We start from the raw sequence: 20582 nt of genomic DNA on the forward strand, positions 1-20582 counted from the left end.
CTTATTTGTCTTAAACAGGACAGAATACACAGAAAATCTCCTGCTGAAGCGACTGAGGTCCCCGTGACTCACTAATAAAGATGGCGTTTATTAAAGAGGAGAGTGAAGACTTCAGGATTGAAGAAGTGTTCAGTCTGAAACAAGTTACTGAGGAACAAACAGGTTGGTTTCATTCTCAGATCTGAACTCACTCACTTGATCCAGCTCTACAGAAATGAATGATATTTCTGAAGAATGTGAAGAGTGTCCTAATTAATTAAAGTGGTTTTATTTGACACGGAGCCTCCTGTGGACACACATGTTGAGATCACATGACCAGACAACACTAAGTGCACCTGGGAAGATCCCACTTCAGTATTGGACATTTGATACTTTGACGTCACCCAACAAATCAGGAGAAGTAACAGAAGTAGCCTAAACGAAATCAGTAGTTTGTGTAACATTAAACCCAATATCTACTTAATTGAAATGAACGAAAACCATTCATTTCTATTACTCTTAATTATGAAACCGTTTCTAACAAAACATTTATTTTGCTCAGAGCAAACCATGTGATGTTTCATTCCCTCAAGATGGCGGCGCGTTCACACACTGCGGCTTCTCTCTCTCCCGACAGAAAGGTGTTTTCGTGTTTTTTGTCTTGTGAGTCGCAGTGTTTTTGTACGTATTCGTCGCGTCTATCTGTCTCTAAGCGCGCATACAGTCGTGAGTTTCTGCTCGATTTTTTTTTAATATCAATTTTTTTTTTTTTACATTTGACCTTATTTGTATATTTGTATAGTTGTATTTTATATTTAATCTGTATATCTGTATTTATGTTCTACTGTTAGTGTTACCTGTATGCACCAAGGGTCTGAGAGTAACGCAATTTCAATTCTCTGTGTGTATGTGCTGTACATGTGGAAGAATTGAAAATAAAGCAGACTTGACTTGACTTGAATGTGATCAATGTTTTTGTTTTTTCATCCTCAAAAGTATTCACTGTATTAAACTGGTGTCTTTTAAACACAACTCTGTTTCCATGTGGACTGATGCTGGCTTTAGAAAGCCTGACTAGAAAGTTTGTAGTTTTAAAATAAATATTAAATATCAATTTTGGATTACATGACAACATTTTTCCCCAGCAGCTCAAGCATACCTGTAGGACAATAACCTTGAGTTTTAGGTTGTAATGCCAATCGATCATTGGTCATTGATATAATACTTTTCTAGACACTTAATTATCCACTTTAACTCTTTACTTTGAGTTTTACTTGTTCATTGGGAACCTGTGTCACACAGTGTTCAATTTTAGCTATCAATTTTAACATTTATTAGACTACTTAAAATAACTTCTAATTTGAGTGAAAATTGTAAGTGAACTTAAAACAATCTTCACATAAACCCATTATAATAAATGTCATATTTAAGTTACCTGTGCCCTTCAGCAAGTAGGAAATGCACAGAAATTGAATAAAGTTATCAAACACTAAATTCTAAATTAAATATAGATGAATCCTTAAAGCTACAAGAATTGATGTCCTCTTTTCTTTTGATCTTTGATTAACAGACATCAGAGCAGCTGGTTATTAGGTTTGGCTGCTATCCCAGAGCGACGCGGATCTGACATGTATCTCTTAACCTATTCTGACCCACTTCAGGACTTAAAGTCTCTAGTCTACTAATGAGTTGAATCGGGTGTGTTAGATGAGGGAGACCGTTAGAGCTGCACGATTCTGGATATGTAGAGATCACGATTCTCTGACCATTCCAAACTTAACAGAATATTGTGTAATTTACTAGAGGCTGTGACGACATTAATTGCTGCAATCTATTTAAAAGTGTTATTTTAATTTGCATGAATTATTAAAAATGTAAATATATAATATACATTTAAAATATGTTTAATAAAGCAATTGTTAATATTAAAATTATGAAACATTGGTTTGAATGAACGATTCAATGGCTCACTCATAAATACTTCACTAGTTTCATTACTGAATCAATCAGCGTTTTTGAACAAATCTTTTGAATGAATGATTCAATGACAAATACATTTTTTAACAGTCACTTATCGCCACCTAGTGGAGAAACAATGTAATCGACACAAATGTTATTTGAAGCGCCAATTACTTTCAAAAGGGTGATTTTTCTCTATTTAATCGCTACCATAGACATCAACGTTTATATTCGTACTATAAACTTTCATCCCAGTATTTCTGTGATAGTATGAATGATTGTAAGACAGAAATAATACTAGTTGAAAAAGTAGTGCAAAAGACTGTTTGTGAAGCTGTTTCTTACTTAAACATGGTAGCTGTCTGCTCTCTGTGACAGTGGCCGTGCGAACGCAGATTTGAATGTTATGGTAAGACTTTTTCAAAGGTTTAATAGACACGGGTGAATCATTGTCACTTAGAAATGAGATTGCATGGATGTTTGAATCGAGATTGCGATCTTTTAACGATTAATCGTGCAGCTTTAGAGACAGTGCTGCAGTGCTCCAGGACAGTTTTGAAAACCACTGCATTTAGAGACATGCTCTTAAATGTGACTCATATAGCAAATACATACATGCACAGTTTTAAAGCAGCTTTATTTGCCTTTTTGGTAACTTCTTGACTTAACTGACGACATTGCATGCTCATAGTTTCTTTCGCAATTTGATATGAAATTATACAGTCTACAGCGCGTGCTGGCGCATAGGTGCGTGCAATTGAAGAGCACGAGCTACGAGCCCAGTACTGTTTCTGCACTCATTTGACTCGCGTATGGCGCTGAAGTGAAGTTGGAGCGTGTGTCTGAAACGTCTCCCATTTGATGTGGTCGTAAAGACATTCTGCGTTTAAATACACGATGGTTCTTGTGAAACAGAAGCAGCAGTTGTGAGTGGGGTGGCCAACCCAAGCTCCGCCCCTGTGTAAATTGCATTAAATATTTGTAACGCTTTAAACTGAAAAAATTAATTGCCTGCATTAACGTGCTAATTTTGACAGCACTAGTTTATGACTAATACTATACTTGGCATTTTCTAAATAGTAGTTCCCTATTGAACGGTCTCTCCTGTTGTGTTGCTGATGCTTTGGGGGAAACTTCTGTTTACTCTGATACTAAAGCCTGATTTGATAATGTTTTGTAGCAGCACAAACCAACCAGCCTGCTAAGAGCGCCATATCATCAGAATCTTCTCCTTCAGCAAAGAGACCATCTCTTTGCTGACTCTGCTATCAAGAAGTCGAAGATGAAGACGGAAGAGGCTCAGCCTGCACCCCTCGTTTACATTGAGCGGCTCAATCCTTCTAGGCAGATCGGAGTAGAATGCTGTCACCAATGATTCTGTATCGCTGACAGCTTCACATTTGTGTGTGCGCCGCTGAGGCTGCGCTCGCTGAGACAGGCTGCTTTCACTGCGAAAGCTTGAGTCTGTCCCTTCTTCGCTCGCGGATCACTTTCTTCAATGAAGGCGACCCTGTCCCTCCCTCTCTCACTTTTCTCTCCTCCCAGTTACCTCGGAGGAAGAAACGGCAAACTCACGGGTTGAACGATCAGGCCTGAGTGATTACATGCCGGCACAGGTCCCACATGCTTTACTCTCACCGCAGCACTTTGATCTGCCAGATCAGCGCCCCTCGTCTGCATTGAGTGGTGGGATCTTTTTATGTGGATCAGAGGACAATGCTGTCAGCAATGATTCATATTGCTGACAACTTCAGATTTGAGTGCGCCGCTCACCTGGGCCACGGCCACGCTGAGGCTGCGCTCACTGAGACAGTCCATTCTCACTTCGAGAGTATGTGTCTCGCTTTGCTTCACTCGCAGTTCGTTTTCTTCAATGAAGGCGGCCCCACTACCTCCGCTCTCACGTTCTCCTCTCCCAGCTACCTTGGAAGATGAAACGGTGAAGTCGCGGGGCTGAGCAACCATGATTGAGCAATCACATGCCGGCACAGGTCCCACATGCTTCACTCTTCCCGCAGCACTCTGATCTGCCAGTGTGTTTTACACATGAGGATTGGTGCCCCTTGTCTGCAACGAGCAGTTTTATCCTTTTTAGGCAGATCAAAGAGAATGCATGCAGCACTTTGATCTGCTGGTGTGTTTACACATGAGGATCATCAGCACCCCTCATATAATGTGCAGTTTGATATTTTTAGGCAGATTGAAAGAGAACACTGTCACTAATGATTATCACTAACAGCTTCAGATTTAGACGTGTCTGGGCCATGTCCACGCTGAGGCTGCACTCGCAGGGTCTGGCTGCTCTCACTGTCTAGCAAAGCATTTTTGAGAGGAAAAGGAAAGGGTCAGTTCTCGCTGAGGCCCAGAAATCCCTCATAGAAAGCTAGCGCTCCCTCTCCTTCTCACTGTTCAATACTGAGCGATGGAATTTCAGTTGAAGCTGGTTCTATTCAAGCATGTCCTTCGCATTCAGCACGTGACCAAGCAAATGTAGTGGACAGCACATTCCAGGGCCCAGTTTATGGCAGGGCCCCTCTCTGACCACAATAGTGGACAAAGGTTTGCTACATTTTGAATGGATCTTGGTGGACTAACATAAGTAAACTGTCCAATGCCAGTAATGTTAACACTCTCTGTGACGGATGGTGATCAGGGTCCCAACCTACTGTGCCCCGTTAGGGCACTCAGGGTGTACATTGAACACTCTCATCTGTTCAGACTCCATCTAACCTGAGATCTAGTATGCACTTAACCCTGGACGCAGATTTGCCATACAATTAGCTTTCACTTATTATACTTGAAAATAATTTTGGAGTAAATCAGTGTAAATTCAAATGTATTATGTTTTTAGTCGGGTAAACATGTAACATACCAGTTACATAATCAATTTAAAGATAATCAGGACAAGACATCAAATTCTCATTGATAAATCCAGGAGTCAAAGAGGCAAACCTCACTTCAAACCTCACTAGGAAGTAGGACTGGGTTGATATGCCTTTCCTGAATCAATGCTATCATGATACTTGAGTGACAAATCAATATGTATTGTGAGTTTTTAAAAAAATTTTTATAAGAAATGTGATTTTACAAGTATTGTGATTCAATGTTGCAATGTGTCGTGACTTTGGTTTGCTTTTTAACACTAAACCATGAGGAAATCATGCAGGCTATAGCTTACATGATGTATGAGACATATTTACAAAAACAATCACATCTTTCTGATATTCATTTCAAGTGCAACATAGAGTACAGCATGACAAAATGCTCCTCTCTATTTTCAAGCAAATTATTGCATTTATGGACATTCAGTGACATTGCTGAGGTAACGTTACATGAAATGTTTCAACCGTGTTTCAACCATGTCTTTCCACGGTTGAAGCACTGATTGAGCTGAGATGCATTCAGTACGTTGTACTATTCTGTGTGAAAACCAGCAGTGAAGAGGAGGAGATTATTGGCTCGGTTCATGTGTGCTCGGGGCCGTACTCAGGGTTTTATATTCACTGAGGTCATAGAGTCCAAAACTGCTGGATTTCTTTGATCTTCATATGTGAATTTAAAGATGTTTGAAGGCCAACAATTGGATAACAGTAGCTTTAAAACCATGCCAGTGAGCAGTAGCATAAATGATTTGTCAATTTGACTTTTCTTCTCATCACCAGCACCTTCTCTCTTTCGTTTTATCTCAGTCTCCTTATCTTTCCCTGTATTTCATCCCCTCCCAAGCTGAGCTTTGATTAATGCTGAAAATTTAGCCTTGATCACTGGAATAAATTGCATTTTAAAATATATTCAAATATAAAGCAGTTATTTTAATAGTAAAAATATCTCACAATATTACTGCTTTTTTTGTATTTTGGATTAAATAAATGCAGGCTTGGTGAACAGAAGAGAATTCTTTAAAAAAACATTAAAAATCTTAAAGTTCAAAAACTTTTGACTGGTAGTTTATCTCGCACTTTATAACCATTAACTGAAGCATCGCACTGGAATTTGCGCTCAGCTGCCTCAGCAGTTTCTGTGTGCATAATGCCCGCCTACTTTGATTTGATTGGTTATCTCAAACATTTTGACATTGACAGCGATGAGAGACCATTGAGGCAAGTTCTCCTTGGCATTGTGCAACATCAATGCAGCACCAAAGAAGAGTTAATATTAGGCAATTCATAACCTGTATTATTCCCACCTCAGAAAAATAGAGGTCCGTCCGAAGCGAACCTTAGGAACCTCATGTGTGCACTTGATCCGCGCTGCTGCTTGAACTCTGGCAGCTACAGTGATGTCATGCCACATCAAAGAGCGTCAAACAACGTTCATTGTTTGAACTTCAATATAAAGGACTGAATTTGAAAATGGAGACTTTGTAACAAAGCACAAATCGTATTGTGATTATAAGATGGCAGACACGATACAAATAATGTTTTGTTTTTGTTTAAGCATCAACTGAAAACAGCATAGACGAAACAATCTTGGTTTATCAATTTGAAAATTGATAAGAATGAGAAATTGATATTGTCATCCCAGCCGTGATCAGTGTTGGGCAAGCTACTCTGAGAATGTAATCAAATTACTGATTCCTGATTACTCCTTTTAAAAATAATCACGTTACTGTTCTGATTACTTTATTTAAAAAGTAATTAGTAATTAGTTACATTACTAGTTACGTTACTTTTTTCTCCATTAAATTTATGAAATCCCAGCATACACGCTCCTGATACATATTTGTTATTAAAGCATCAACATTCACAGAACACTGTTATTTTTAACTAAAGCAGCGACTGCTGCGTGCATGGTTTGGCATGGCAGAGCGCTGCATTTATAATCTCTAAAAGACATCTCAGTTCATCGCAATCTCACAAATCTCTGTTATAACACAATAAATATATGCATAATGAATCGTTCATAATGTCTACAATTCGTGTGTTATAATGAAAGGATTCTTGAGCACGAAGATTTCAGCACTACATTGCTCAACGCTGCAAACATGTGCTATAGCCTAAATAGAAACTCTGCATACGCTTGCACCTGTTAATCGTTTATATTTTATATTAGTTCATGTTGCTTTTGTGCAATAGATGAATAACAATTTATTTGTTTTAGATGTTTTATGTTTAGATGTTTCTATTTTGCAGGAGTCCCGTGAATTAGAGCCTGACCGATATGGGTTTTTTGGGGCCGATACTGATATTAGGGAATAAAACAAAAGGCCGATATCGATATATCGGCCGATATTCTTTGTGTATATTATAGTACAGTACCAGTCAAAAGTTTGGACACTTTCCCATTCGTGTGTCCAAACATTTGACTGGTACTATATAGTGCAACAGTTATTGAGCCTTTCTTTTAACAGTTTTAAATTTCAGTTACTGTGCACGTTAAAAAACAATTTATAGTCTTTTCTACGCCCGTGTTTTGTTCTCACAGACACCCGGTAGCAAGTAACAAAACAACATTAAACTCCAGCAAGAAGATAAAGTCCTTTTTGCAAAATCATAGACATGTATTTACAAATCAAGTATAATGGGAACACAGAATGATCTTGGAGAGCTTTACCGAGCTGACTGCTGTAACCAAATGGGACCAGGGTTTAAAGGCTGAACGAATGACTGACAGCCACAGCGGAGAAAAGAGTTTGTGTGAACTTTAGTGTAAGGACTTAAATATTCATATGTAGCTGTCTAATCAGCATCTTGATATGCCACACCTGTGAGGTGGATGGATTATCTCGGCAAAGGAGAAGTGCTCACTAACACAGATTTAGACAGATTTGTGAACAATATTTGATAGAAATAGGCCTTTTGTGTACATAGAAAAAGTCTTAGATCTTTGAGTTCAGCTCATGACAAATGGGGGCAAAAACAAAAGTGTTGCGTTTATAATTTTGTTCAGTGTATATAGCACATTTAGGATTGGTCTATGATAAACCAACTATCCTGGGTCAAGTTATAGGGGTTTGATAACTAGCTTAAGAGTGTCCTAAAGAAAGCGCAAAGTTAAAAATATTGAGAGGTTCTGAGATTAACACCTCTTTCAGTAGCTAAGTGCTTATAAGATCTAGGTATGCATGTTGTTGGTTTTAATGCCGGGACACCAAGACGATGTTCGGCCGTCGATTCGCGTCTGTCGGGCTAGTTTGGTGTGTTTCACACGTCGGCAGCAGCTTGCCCGATTGAACATGCTGAATTGCCGACTTGGCTGTCAGTGAGAGTGAGAACTCTGATCGGATGTTCAGTTTAGCAAACGAGTCAGTGCTCAAGAATTAAAGCGTTGTGATGAAAACGGGAAAGTAAATGAAGGCGGTACAGACAGAAGGCTGTTCTAATGTTACGTGATCTTTCCCAAGCATTCCGATGTGCGAATATTGTCCTTTCAACATGAGCCGCTTAAAATGAAGAAAGTTATCAACATAACTGATATTCTAAATGGCAAGTAAGCGCTGCTTTGTTTACGTTTCGTATATCTGCGTATATCTTGTATATCCTTGTTTCGGCTTCTCCTTTAGAATGACGAACATTGCTATAGACAGCTAACTCCTCTCATGTAGGCGCAGATCACACGAGTTAGTTTGTAGTCGGATGCAGTCTGTGTTGTGTCTTCAAGCGCTGCTTATTTGTCCAGATGCTGCTGACATGAGGCAACAACACCGTCAGCTTTTGTCGCTGCTAGTTCTTTGAAGGCGGCTTGGTGTGTCCCGGCCTTAAATGCTTTCATGTTGGTTTTCACATCTTTTGCTTTGTGGCTTTAAACTGTGGTTAACTTGTATTTATAATTTTTTTACTTTAGGACTGCTGGTGCTGAAAGAGGAGAATAAAGATCTGAATGAAATGGAACAGACAGATCAGTATAAAAAATGCCATGATTCCATAAATGGTGAAAAAGCCACAACGACTAAAACGACTTCTATACGAAAAAGAGCTCAGAAAACCAAACGTAACCGCCGTTTCACCTGCCATCATTGTGGGAGGAATTTCGGTGAAAAAGAAAAACTTAAAATGCACGTGAGAGTTCATACTGGAGAGAGGCCGTTTCCCTGCCAACAGTGTGGAAAGAGCTTCACTCAACAAGGAGCCCTTAAAAGGCACATGAGAACTCACACGGGAGAGAAACCTTACACCTGCCAACAGTGTGGAAACGGTTTCACTCAAAAAGGACACCTTAAAAATCACGTGAGAACTCACTCGGGAGAGAAGCCATTCACCTGCCAACAGTGTGGAAGTTGTTTCACTCAAAAAGTACACCTTCAAGGTCACATGAGAACTCACTCAGGAGAGAAGCCTTACACTTGCCATCAGTGTGGAAAGCGTTTTACACAGAAAGGCACCCTTCATTCCCACATGATTATTCACACTGGAGAGAAGCCTTACACATGCGAACAGTGTGGAAAGAGTTTCCCTGCAAAACAAAGCCTTAAAGGACACATGAGAGTTCACACCGGAGAGAAGCCTTACTCTTGCGAGTATTGTGGGAAGAGTTTCACACATATATACACCCGTAATTACCACATGAGAATTCACACTGGAAAGCAGCTGTTCACATGTGATCGTTGTGGAAAGAGCCTCGCAACAGAATTTAGCCTTAAGTGTCACAAGATCAGGCACACTGGAAAGAAACCCTTCAAATGTGATCAGTGTGGAAGGCGTTTCATACGTAAGATAAGCCTTAATTACCACATGAAGACTCATTCAGCAGAGAAATGCTGTAAATGTGCTCAGTGTGGAAAGAGTTTCAGTCATAAAGCTAGCCTCAATGCTCACATGAGTAAGCAACACACTCGAGAGAAGCCTGTGGGAAGAGCATCTCACAAATAGAAAATCTTAAGATTCACATGAAATATGTGTGGAATCATGTGAAGAAACCCACATGAGATTTCACTGAGTGGAGAACTATTTTATATGCCATCATTGTGCAAAGTGTTTCACAGACATAGGAAACCTGAAGACTTGCATAGTTCACACTGGAGAGAGGACTTTCACGTGTTTCTGTGTGTTCCTGAAATGCCATTCAAGATCATTCTGGAAATTAAGTGTGACTGTGACAAGGTTCACCGAAAGAGGCAATTTTAAAAATCACTGGCATATTCACTCTGGAAGAATTCCCTTGTAATACATTTCTTTTGACGTCACACCTAATAGATGCACCTAAGAAGTGGCCCTGCAATTTAAAATAGCACCAGAAAATAGGTAGGCTTATTTGTTTGAAATTAAGACTATGTTCACACCACATCTGAATGTGTGCTATATCTGATTATTGTTCACGTTTTTACATGTGGCTTGAGGCTTTTTTTAAAACATTTTTTATACATGATCTCCTGTATCCACACATAACTGTCTCCTTTTCTATAGTTTCAAATATCGCAGTAGACACTCAAATTTCAATTGTACGGAGACATTGTGCCATTCCATATACAGTTGCGCTCAGAATTATTCATACCCTTGGTAAATACGATCAAAGGCAGCCCTGAAAATAAGTCTGCATTGTTTATCCATTTGATCTGTCATTCAAAAATAAAATAAAAAAATCTAACCTTTAATTGAAGTAAAAAATAAAAAAGTGAGGGGGAATGTGTGGGGGGAAATCACATTATGAAATAAATATTTTTCTCTAATACACAATGGCCACAATTATTGGTACCCCTAGAAATTCTTATGATTAAAATATCTCTGGATTTCCATTCATATTTGCATTTTTTTAATCACACCAGGCTGACTAGGAACATGAAATGTTTCAAAGGAATATAAATATGAGGAACACAAAGGCCAAATTCCTGACAGCATTGTAGATTCTATAAAATAATAACAGATAAAAAATTGGTTACCAATGGTCTCTCATCTCTGATCAGGTGTTCTCCAAACTCTTCAGGCATTACAGGAGAAAACTCAGAGCTGTTATCTTGGCAAAAAGTATTGAATAAAGGGTATGATTAATTGTGGTCAATGTGTATTAGAGAAAAATATTTATTTCATAATGAGATTTTTCCCTCCATTTTAAATTCTTATTCTCCAATGAAAGGTTAATGTTTTTAAGTAAAAGACCAAGAGGATTAATGATACAGATTTATTTTCACAGCCTTCTTTGATCATATTTACCAAGGGTATGAATAATTTTGAGCACAACTGTACTTATAACTTGGAATCAAAATATTACATTTCTGTCTTACTGCAAAATGCCACAATGTAACTAAATGATTATAAATAAAATGGTGAACTGCATGAAGTAATGAACATTGCACTGAATTATTTGATGCATCTTTAGTGAGAGAATGCACAGGTAAACATGTTTTCAGTCTAGATTTAATTATGGCTTCTCTTGGATTGGGTTGGGTATTGTTAGGGTTTTTTACAATACTGGTGCCAAATCGATACTTTTAAAATGGTATATGGTTAATCTGTGTTCTTCAAGCCATCTTTGGTATTTTCATGATTAAGTATATTTATAATCCATTGAATATCCAGTATAGAATATTTTTTCTGCCTCACTCTGTGACAAGAAGCCACATCAGATCATAAAGGCACGTTATTTGGATGATGTTGTGGAGGAAAAACAAACATGTTGTAAAGTTCTCTTTTGTTGGACAACAGGTATAGAAACGCTTCTCATTGCAAGTCATTACAAGGGAAGTTTAGCTTTAGGCATTTTAACTCAAGCATGTTTATTGTAGCTAGCTAGCGGTAGGCTACCTGCTGCCATCAGAGTCATGTGTTGGATTTGTATTATCAGAGTTTTCCGACTTGTCGGTAAATTAGTTTTATAATTATTCTAACACCACATGAATGCAGTGTAATTTAACTAGCGATCATGTATGGTGATGATCATTTATACATCCGTTGTGGATTATCAATCCACAGCTCATGGTGTCATGATTATGTGTCTGTTCCTTGTGCTCGTTTTGTTTGTGGACTTTTAGTTTGTTTTTAGTTCCCTGATATTTAGCCCTCATCTTTCTATTGTTTCTTGGTGGATTGTGTACTTTTTGTTTTGTTTTTTTGGATGTGTTAGTTCGGGTCATTTCTGCCTCTCCTCGTTTCTTGGTTTTCTCTAGTTTCCATGTTTCTGTTACTCTTGTTATTATTTGCTTTAATAAAAATCTGCATCTGGATCCTCTCTTCCTTGTCTCTGGGTTCACCTTACATGACAGAATACCTGACCTATAAATGGATCCAGCGTATGAGCCTTTGGCAAACATCATCCATCATTAAAGAGTACACTGAGAGGATCTGTGTTCTTGACTATTGTTTGAACTGCACAATATTGTTTTTAAGGACCTTTACCGATTTGGACTGAATGAGCCCATTAGATAATGCCTAGCCAGAGATACATGCAATATCACTCTGGAATATTTCATAGACCTCGCTTTTCGTTTTAGTTTCTCCCATATACCATCAGATACGTCACTACTCCCAGTGTGGCACCCAGCATTGCCCTGCTGGTATTTAGTACTCCCTCATGTTCACTTCTCACAAAGCCTCAGAGGAGGAGAAGGACATGGAGAGAACCTCCTAGTTCTGGAGGTCCTGCTAATGGCTGCTCTCTGACACCTTCCGTCACCTTACTTCGCTTCACTGAGGTGGCAGTGTCAGCTGCAATTCCCCAAGGGGCAGCAATGTGTCTCAAAGTCTCTGCCGCGGCCGGGAAGGCCGCTCTAGAGTCCACTTCAGCCCCAGAGCCACCTCAGCTGTCTGCTCGTCCTACCACGTAGGTTGCCCTGCCTGTTCAGTCACAGCCAGCAGTGCTGCTTTTGTGTTCCCTGAATGTACTATATCTGCTCCACCATGACCTCCCGATCCCCAGTAGTCTTCCTCTCTGTCGTGGCATGTTTCGTATACTGATATACTATACCACCTGCCTAATATCGCATAGGTTCCCCTCATAAAGTCAAAACGGTTCTAATACATTGAGGCATGGACTCCACAAAACTTCTGAATGTGTCCTTTGGTATCTGCCCCCAAGACATTAGCAGCAGGTCCTGTAAGTTGTGAGGTGGGGCCTACATGAATTGGATTTGTTGATCCAGCACATCCCACAGATGCTCGATCAGATTGAGATCTGGGGAATTTGGAGGCCACCTTGAACTCTTTTTCATGTTTCAAACCATTGCTGAACAATTCTCTGCTCTTGTTAAATTTTTTATATATCTGATTGTATATATTTTTGGCACATTTATGTATATAGTGTATATTTATTAAAGTTCTGATAACTTATACTGTCATATTTTGTGCAGAATTGTGTTCATTGTCTTTTGGCAATGTTGGAGGTGGAGGTTGTGCACCTTAAAAAGTGTGTTTCCTGTTGTAATTGCAATAGTTAAATAACTGGATTCTCTTAAGTGTGTTTTTCAAATGTTCTAATGAAGGATTTGTGCAATTGAGAAATATAATTTTCTCTTTCACTTATGTTGTTATTGACTGCGACACAGTTATTTTCAAAGTAACTTGACAGGATCCAGGCAGCCTCCTGGAGATGGGTTGCAGGACATATCTTTTGTGGAAAATATATTAATTTATTAGTGACTCTTTTTTTTTTCCTGTCTGCTTGATATACAAATTACTTGACTGACGGAGGTTAGAAGACTTCTGGGTAACACTTTCTATGAAGCCCGTATTTATAATACATTATAAGGGTATTCTTAAGGCATTATAATGAATGCATAATGCATTATAAAAATTCTGCAGGAAATATGGTAAACACTTTTAAATCTTACCATTTCATCACATCAGGCATGTTGCAGCTGTGTCATCAGAGTTCCTCAGAAGCCATTCCCCAAACACAAAAAAGGGAAAAGGTTGCATGCTGCCAAAACGGTGTCGACCCGTTGAGGCATGGACTCTGTAAGAGTATGGTATGGATTACTATGCTATCTGGTACCAAGACATTAGCAGCAGATCCTTCAAGTCCTGTAGGTTGAGAGGTGGAGCTGCCTCGATTGCCATCCAGTAGAACCCACAGATATTCATTTGGATTCAATTGGAGATCAGAACAACACCTTGAACCCTTCATTATGTTCTTCAGATCATTCCCAAACAATGTGTGCAGTGTAGTAACACATCCACATTTCAGAGCTGAACATTGCCCAGAGTACACACTCCCTCCATCGGTGTCCCACAGTGCATTCTGCTGCCATCTCTTCCCCAGGTAAATGGCACACACATACACGGGAAATTGGGACTCATTGAACCTGGCGACCTTTTTCCTCTGCTCCGAGGTTCAGTTCTAGACAAGCAAGATGGCTGCCAAGGGACTGAGTGGTTGGTTAGGCTCCACTCCCCTGGTAAATTTATATTAAATTATCTTTTTATTCAAGCCCTTTAATAAGGAAATTGGATTGGTAGAGAATGCAGCAAGAAAATGTTTGACGGGAAAGGATTTTCGTAAACAACTGATCTGCTTTTTGATGTGTTGCTGTATGGTGTTGGTAGTATCCAACTATGCATCATTAATATCACCTGGAGTTTCATCACCTGATGCATGGTTCGGATTAACAGAACAAAGCAAGCTGTATTTTTGTGGATATGGACAATTACGTTTTATATTTTAAGTTTGGACAAAAATCATGGGGTCAATACAACAAAAAACCCTGCACCAAACAAGGAATTGATATTAGTAACAACAAGTGCAAGGGTTATAAATTGCACACTTTAATTATTTTATTGTTGTTAGCGGTCGACATACATTTGAACCCTGGACCTATTGTGGACAATAACACAAGGGATATGACTTTGACGACATTTTCAACTGTATCTACCAGCCCTATGGATGATCCATTTATCCCGGGTGCGGGGGATCTCACTGGGATGGCTCCGGAGGAGAGTGCTGGTGATAATGAGGGCCTTGATCTGCGTGGTTTGCTTTGGGAGAGCATAGATGAGATGCAGCTGGGCTTGACAGTGGAGGTGGATGTTTTCTGCGGGGATGACATCTGGGTTTCGATGGGCACGTGGAGACCGGTGGCGAGGACATCAGAGTGCTCCGGCAGGATTTGCGAGGGGTGAGAGGAGCTCGCAGGGAGCATCGTGGTATTGAAGACGAATTGAGACGAGCCAGGCACAGGAGACGAACTGGATCATGGCTGTAATGGACTAGGCGAGCCTGATGTGAAAAGAGGTAAACATGCGGGTTTGATTCGCCGCCGAAAGAAGAAAAGAGCTTGCAGGAGAGCTCAGTCATTTAAACAAGCTGATTGGGAGCTAAGGGCAGTTACGGATGAATGCAGCACATTGACGAAGCAAAAAAGTCATCTGCTTTTTCAGACTGTAAATCATGCAAAAGTCGCGTGGAACATCCAATCTAAACCAAAAGGAATTTTAGGTGGACACTTAAACATTAGGAATTTGATGCAAAAGTTAGATCAGGTTAATATACTTTTAACTGAATCAAATTTAGATTACATTGGTTTAAAGGGGTCATATGATGCTGCTAAAAAGAACAGTATTTTGTGTATTTAGTGTAATGAAATGTGTTTATGCAGTTTAAGGTTCAAAAAACACATTATTTTCCACATACTGTACATTATTGTTTCTCCGCTATGCCCCGTCTTTCTGAAACGCGTCGATTTTTACAAAGCTCATCGTCTGAAAAGCGAGGTGCTTGTAACACTCCAAAGAGAAAGGACAAATTGAAATCGCATCATATGAGCCCTTTAAGTGAAACATGGCTTCATGACAACATCCCTACAAATATGATAAATATTCCTGGTTATAGATGTTTTAGGAAAGACAGATTATCTAGTAAGGGTGGTGGAGAATTGTTCTATATTAGAGAAACTTTTAAGTGCACTGAAATTGAGTTAAATAGTAAACTTGAATGTCTAGCCATAAACGTGATACTTTTTCCTCATATGCAATTTAATATTGTGGTTTCATATAATCCGCCATCACACACACAATCCTTTTATGATGATATGAAAGATTTATTGGAAATGTCTGATAGTTCAGTCGAAACAATATTTTATGGGATATATTATTTATTTTAATATAAATTGGGCAGATAAAAATGGAAGACAAAAATTAAAAATAATCATGACTAAATTAAATAATCAACAATTAATAAAAATAAATAAAAAAACAACAGAATTGCCAGGAATAGTAGGACTGTAATAGATTAATCTTATTTTTACAAACAGGGAAGAGCGTATTATAAAAACTTATAATCTACTGACAGGTCTATCAGATCATAATATGGTATTAACAGCAAGGAAACTAACTAGACAACAATTACAGCAGTTCAAAGATCAGAGACCCAACAGACTTAAGTTTGGGATACCAAAATCAAGAGTAAGTCAGTTTGAATTGGAAATGAACAATGCTGATTGAGGTAATATTTTACATTTAAATTAAGTGAATTGATGTTGATTTGAGTGAGATTGCATCAATGAAAATTTGACTAATTTGTTAAATATGTATTATACCTCTCAGAAAAGTTTAAGAAAAAGAATATCATTACCTTGGCTGAACAGTGACATTCGTAACCTTATGAAAAGAAGAGATAAGGCACTAAAAACCACTTTATCTTCTGAACTAAATACAGATAATTTAATCTACAAAGGTTTAAGAAATAAAGTAGTACAAGAATTATGGAAGTAAAAATTATCATATTATACACAACTAATAGAGAGTGCTAGAGGACAAAGTGCAGTTTTATGGAAACAACTAAATAATTTAGCAAATAAGACACATAATCACCATGTAGTTAATGAGTTATATTTAAATGGTAAAGTAATAAATGATAAAGCTACTTTGGCACATGAGTTTAATGCATATTTTATTAATTCAGTAGATGAATTAGCTCAGCATTTTAAATTAACAGCATTAGAAAATAGGGTGCAGGTGGAGGCATTACATTTATTTTGTATTATGAAGATTGATGAAAATAAAATAACTGAAATTATTTAAAAAAATTACCAAATTCAACGGCAAAGGATATTTTTAATTTAGATATTAATTTTAGGATATTTTTAATTTAGATATTAATTTTATTTAAAAAAAATAGCTCCTTGATGATACCGCCGTTAACCCATTTGGTAAATTTATCAATTAGAATTGTATTTTTCCAGAAATTTGGAAAAAGGCTGTAGTTACACCATTTTATAAATCAGGAGATCTTAACATGATTTCAAATTATTGTCCAATATCAATTTTACCAGTTATGTCTAAGTTTTTAGAGAAAGTTGTGGCTGAACAATTAATAAATTCTCTAGAAAGTAATAACCTCCTTCATCAACATCAGTCTGGTTTTAGACCACAGCATTCTACAGAAACGGCTATTTGTGATTTTTTTTGTTTAGAAAAGGCTCGATCTTCTTTGGATCAGGGGCATGTAATGGGCGTTGTGCTTATTGATTTTTTTATTTTTTTTAAAGCCTTAGACACAGTTGACCATGCTATTTTGCTATCTAAATAAAGTACATTTAATTTTAGTAATCAATTGAATGGTTTACCTCTTATCTAAAGCACAGGGAGCAGTGTGTAAAAATCGAGGATGCAAAATCAGTGTTTATGAGAAACAAAATGGGTTTACATCAAGGCTCAATTTTAGGTCCAATGCTTTTTAGTTTGTTTATAAATGATCTGCCATGTAGTTGTCCAGATGTTGAATGTCAGCTTTATGCTGATGATACAGTAATATATACATCCGCTAAGTCATCAGCTAAGGTTGCGGCACTTTTAAATGAGCAAATGGAAAAGATATCCAGATGGCTCCAGGAAAATAATCTTACATTGAATGTTAAGAAAACTGTTGTTGTGTATTTTCTAATAGAAAGAAAACAGACAAAAAATTAAAATTAGGGTACTTAACAAAGAAATAGAGGAAGTAAATGAAGTTTGTTTTTTAGGAGTAGTCCTATATTTACAACTTAAATTTGACAAACATAAAAAGGCTTTCAAGAATAGTTAAGATGAAATTCAATTGTTTTAAACTCATTAGGCATTACATTACGACTGAGGCAGCTCATCTGTTACTGCATACAATGATTTTGTCCTGTATCAGCGAATCGATTAGATTCACAATTCATAGGTTTTCGATTTGATTCAAGAACGATTTTTGCAAATTTAGAACGATTCAATTAACGATTCGATTCTGCATTCTTTAAGTGCATTCACAGGATTATTTAAATGCTTCCCCTAAATTCTTAGAAAACGCGGCCGATGTCTGTTTGCTATAGCAACAAACGCTAGTTTCATGCATCTGATTATCAGATAAACCTCGCGCTCTTATTTCAAGGTTGTTGTTAATGTTGTGGTTATTTTAACAGTTTTCTTCATACATTCGGTTCAACGACATTGTTAAAACACATTTATCATTCAATGGAACTGTGCATATGCTTTAGACACTTACATTTTTGCTCCCTCCAGCCTTCGACTGCTCAGGTAATGTCGTCGGTATGACCGAGAGCCATTGAAAAACTACAGAAAAGCAAAACTACTTCACTTTAGCATTACTGGCCACAAGTACTAAGGAGAGATCACACATCAGCTGCTCAAAACATGTGTCAGTGAGACGAACGGAGCGCGAGCGCAATCCTGTGACAGTCACTGCAGGCGGTAAATAGTGCAGCGCGTGAAGGAGAGATGCGAGGCACAAACACTGTTCAAGGTCTCCATTAATTCCTGCTTGTAGTCATTTAATGTGTATACATTTTGAAAGCATTGAATAGCTATAGAAATCGCGATTCATTCGATTCTTAGCGTTTTAAATCGATTACTGTCCAAAATCGACGATTCACGATTCAAAAATCATGTTTCAAGATCGATGCATATGCATCGTCAGGGTTTGTAATTGATTCATCGAGAAAACGAGTGAATCGTTACACCCCTAATAAAAAGAAAAATCAGTGGTATCATTGTTATGTTTTATAGAAATATTTTAAAGAAATGGCATATGCTTAATTTTACGAATTTTAAACATTTATCATATGCTTGCGTAATAAGGCACCTTCTGTTTTATGCAATTTGGTAAAGAGATAGGATGATACAGGCCGAACCACTAGGAGCACAGAGGTTGGAAGCTGTAGGATTGGGTTTTGTAGAACATCACAAGGGCAAAGAGCATATTCTGTAAAGGGATCCCAACTTTGGAATATGTTGCCAAATGAGTTTAAAGTGATACATGATATAAAGTCTTTTACATTGACGGTTAGGCACTGGCTCAAAATAAACCAGACCTGTACGCATATTTAAATTTTCATATGGTTCCTTACTAGTTATTTATTAGGATTGGAAGAGTCTATAAAACTTAGTTCATGTGTTTGTTCTGTATTTTATTTGTAATGTGTGAGGGTTTTATATGTAGGATTTGTTACATAATTTTTTTGGTACAGATAGTTATTTTATTATAATCATTTTGGTTATTTATTTATATAATGATTTTTTTTTAGAAAAGCCTTTCTAGGGACATGCGATGCAAATTAGCACCTGCTATAATCTCTGTGTGCAGTGCATTTTTTACATGTTTATTGTATTGTCCCTATCCCAATAAACGTATAAATAAATAAAATAAATAAATATGCCCATTGTAAGTAATTTTGATGGTGGACGGGGTCATCACAGCACTCTTGTTGGTCTGAGGTTATGCAGCAGAGTGCAGTGCATCACCGTCATTTAAATTTTGCATAAGTGTGCAATCACTTGTTAAATTATTTGAAAAATACTGGGTTCATGGGGGGGGTTGTTTACTCCAAACATCCAAAAGAATGTTTGGAGTATGTTAGTAACAGTTTGTGTGTGAAAGTACTTGTATTTTTGGGCCTGGACATTGACCAGCGTGGATTTGAAGCCCACCAGGGTGAAGCAGATGGAACAGAAGACCATCATAGCGGATCAGGTGGAGCTGGGGACCAATACACCAGTGCAGACGAGACTGAAGACCACTATGGTGGGGCTGGAGACAACCATGGCAGTGCAGGCAGAACTTTAAACCACCACGGCTGAGCAGAAGCTCACCATGGCGGAACTGGCACAACTGTTAAAGAAAGCACAGACAGGTTAGTAACGGCCTCTGAGACCATAACAGGACAGGCTGACAGTTCAGGGATGACATTATTGGCTTTGACAGGGCAGGCAAAGAGTTCAAATACAGCCTCCTTGGCCATGACAGGACAAGCAGAAAGTTCAGGAACAGTGTCCTTGGCCGTGACAGGACAGACGATGAGCTCAGAGATGGCCTCCTTGGCCGTGACAGAGCAAGCGGAAAGTTCAGGGATGGCCTCCTTGGCCGTAACAGTGCAGACAAGGGGGTTCAGGAACGGCCTCTCTGGTCAAGACAGGATAGGCAAGAAACTCACAGGCTCGTGCCCACACAAGACCGAGCTCTGGGGCTTGAGTGGACAATGGCAATGGATGGTGAGAGAACCTCTGAGATCACAGAGCTTGTCAGTGCTGAGACCGCGGGGCTTGAGAGCGCCAAGGCCACCAGGATGCCTGCCTCTCACACCGATATCAGCTGCGGGTCCACCAAACTGGAAGCCAGCCTCAAACGCCTTGGGTCCACCGTAATGGCTTAATGCGGCACGTTCATGATATCTGGGAACACTGACTTGGTATCCATACAAGCTTATCTTGTATTTAAAGGGGTCGCAAAGCAAACACACTTGTTGATGTTGTGCAGACTGACCACAAGGAGGGTAATGTTATAAGTTAACCTCATTAAATATT

At 38.4% G+C, this 20582-nt stretch overlaps 1 protein-coding gene across 1 annotated transcript; it reads left to right on the forward strand.

Annotated features, from left to right (window-relative positions):
• The first annotated feature begins 24 nt into the window (after positions 1 to 24).
• LOC107700965 (gastrula zinc finger protein XlCGF8.2DB-like) lies at positions 25 to 10456 on the forward strand. Its single transcript, XM_016502845.1, has 2 exons — positions 25 to 162; positions 8722 to 10456. The coding sequence occupies exons 1-2, from the start codon at positions 81 to 83 to the stop codon at positions 9744 to 9746; spliced, it is 1107 nt and encodes a 368-aa protein (XP_016358331.1). The 5' UTR covers positions 25 to 80; the 3' UTR covers positions 9747 to 10456.
• The last annotated feature ends 10126 nt before the right edge of the window (positions 10457 to 20582 follow it).

Source organism: Sinocyclocheilus anshuiensis, unplaced genomic scaffold (assembly GCF_001515605.1).
Source record: "Sinocyclocheilus anshuiensis isolate Anshui unplaced genomic scaffold, SAMN03320099.WGS_v1.1 scaffold1550, whole genome shotgun sequence".
In the NCBI taxonomy this organism is placed as follows: Eukaryota; Metazoa; Chordata; class Actinopteri; order Cypriniformes; family Cyprinidae; genus Sinocyclocheilus; species Sinocyclocheilus anshuiensis.

What these genes read in the sequence shown, in the direction of transcription:
- LOC107700965 (XM_016502845.1), top strand. Translation starts at nt 81, where the DNA reads ATGGCGTTTATTAAAGAGGAGAGTGAAGACTTCAGGATTGAAGAAGTG. An exon ending in AGTTACTGAGGAACAAACAG is followed by an intron (nt 163 to 8,721) that starts GTTGGTTTCATT and finishes TTTTTACTTTAG; the next exon opens with GACTGCTGGTGCTGAAAGAG.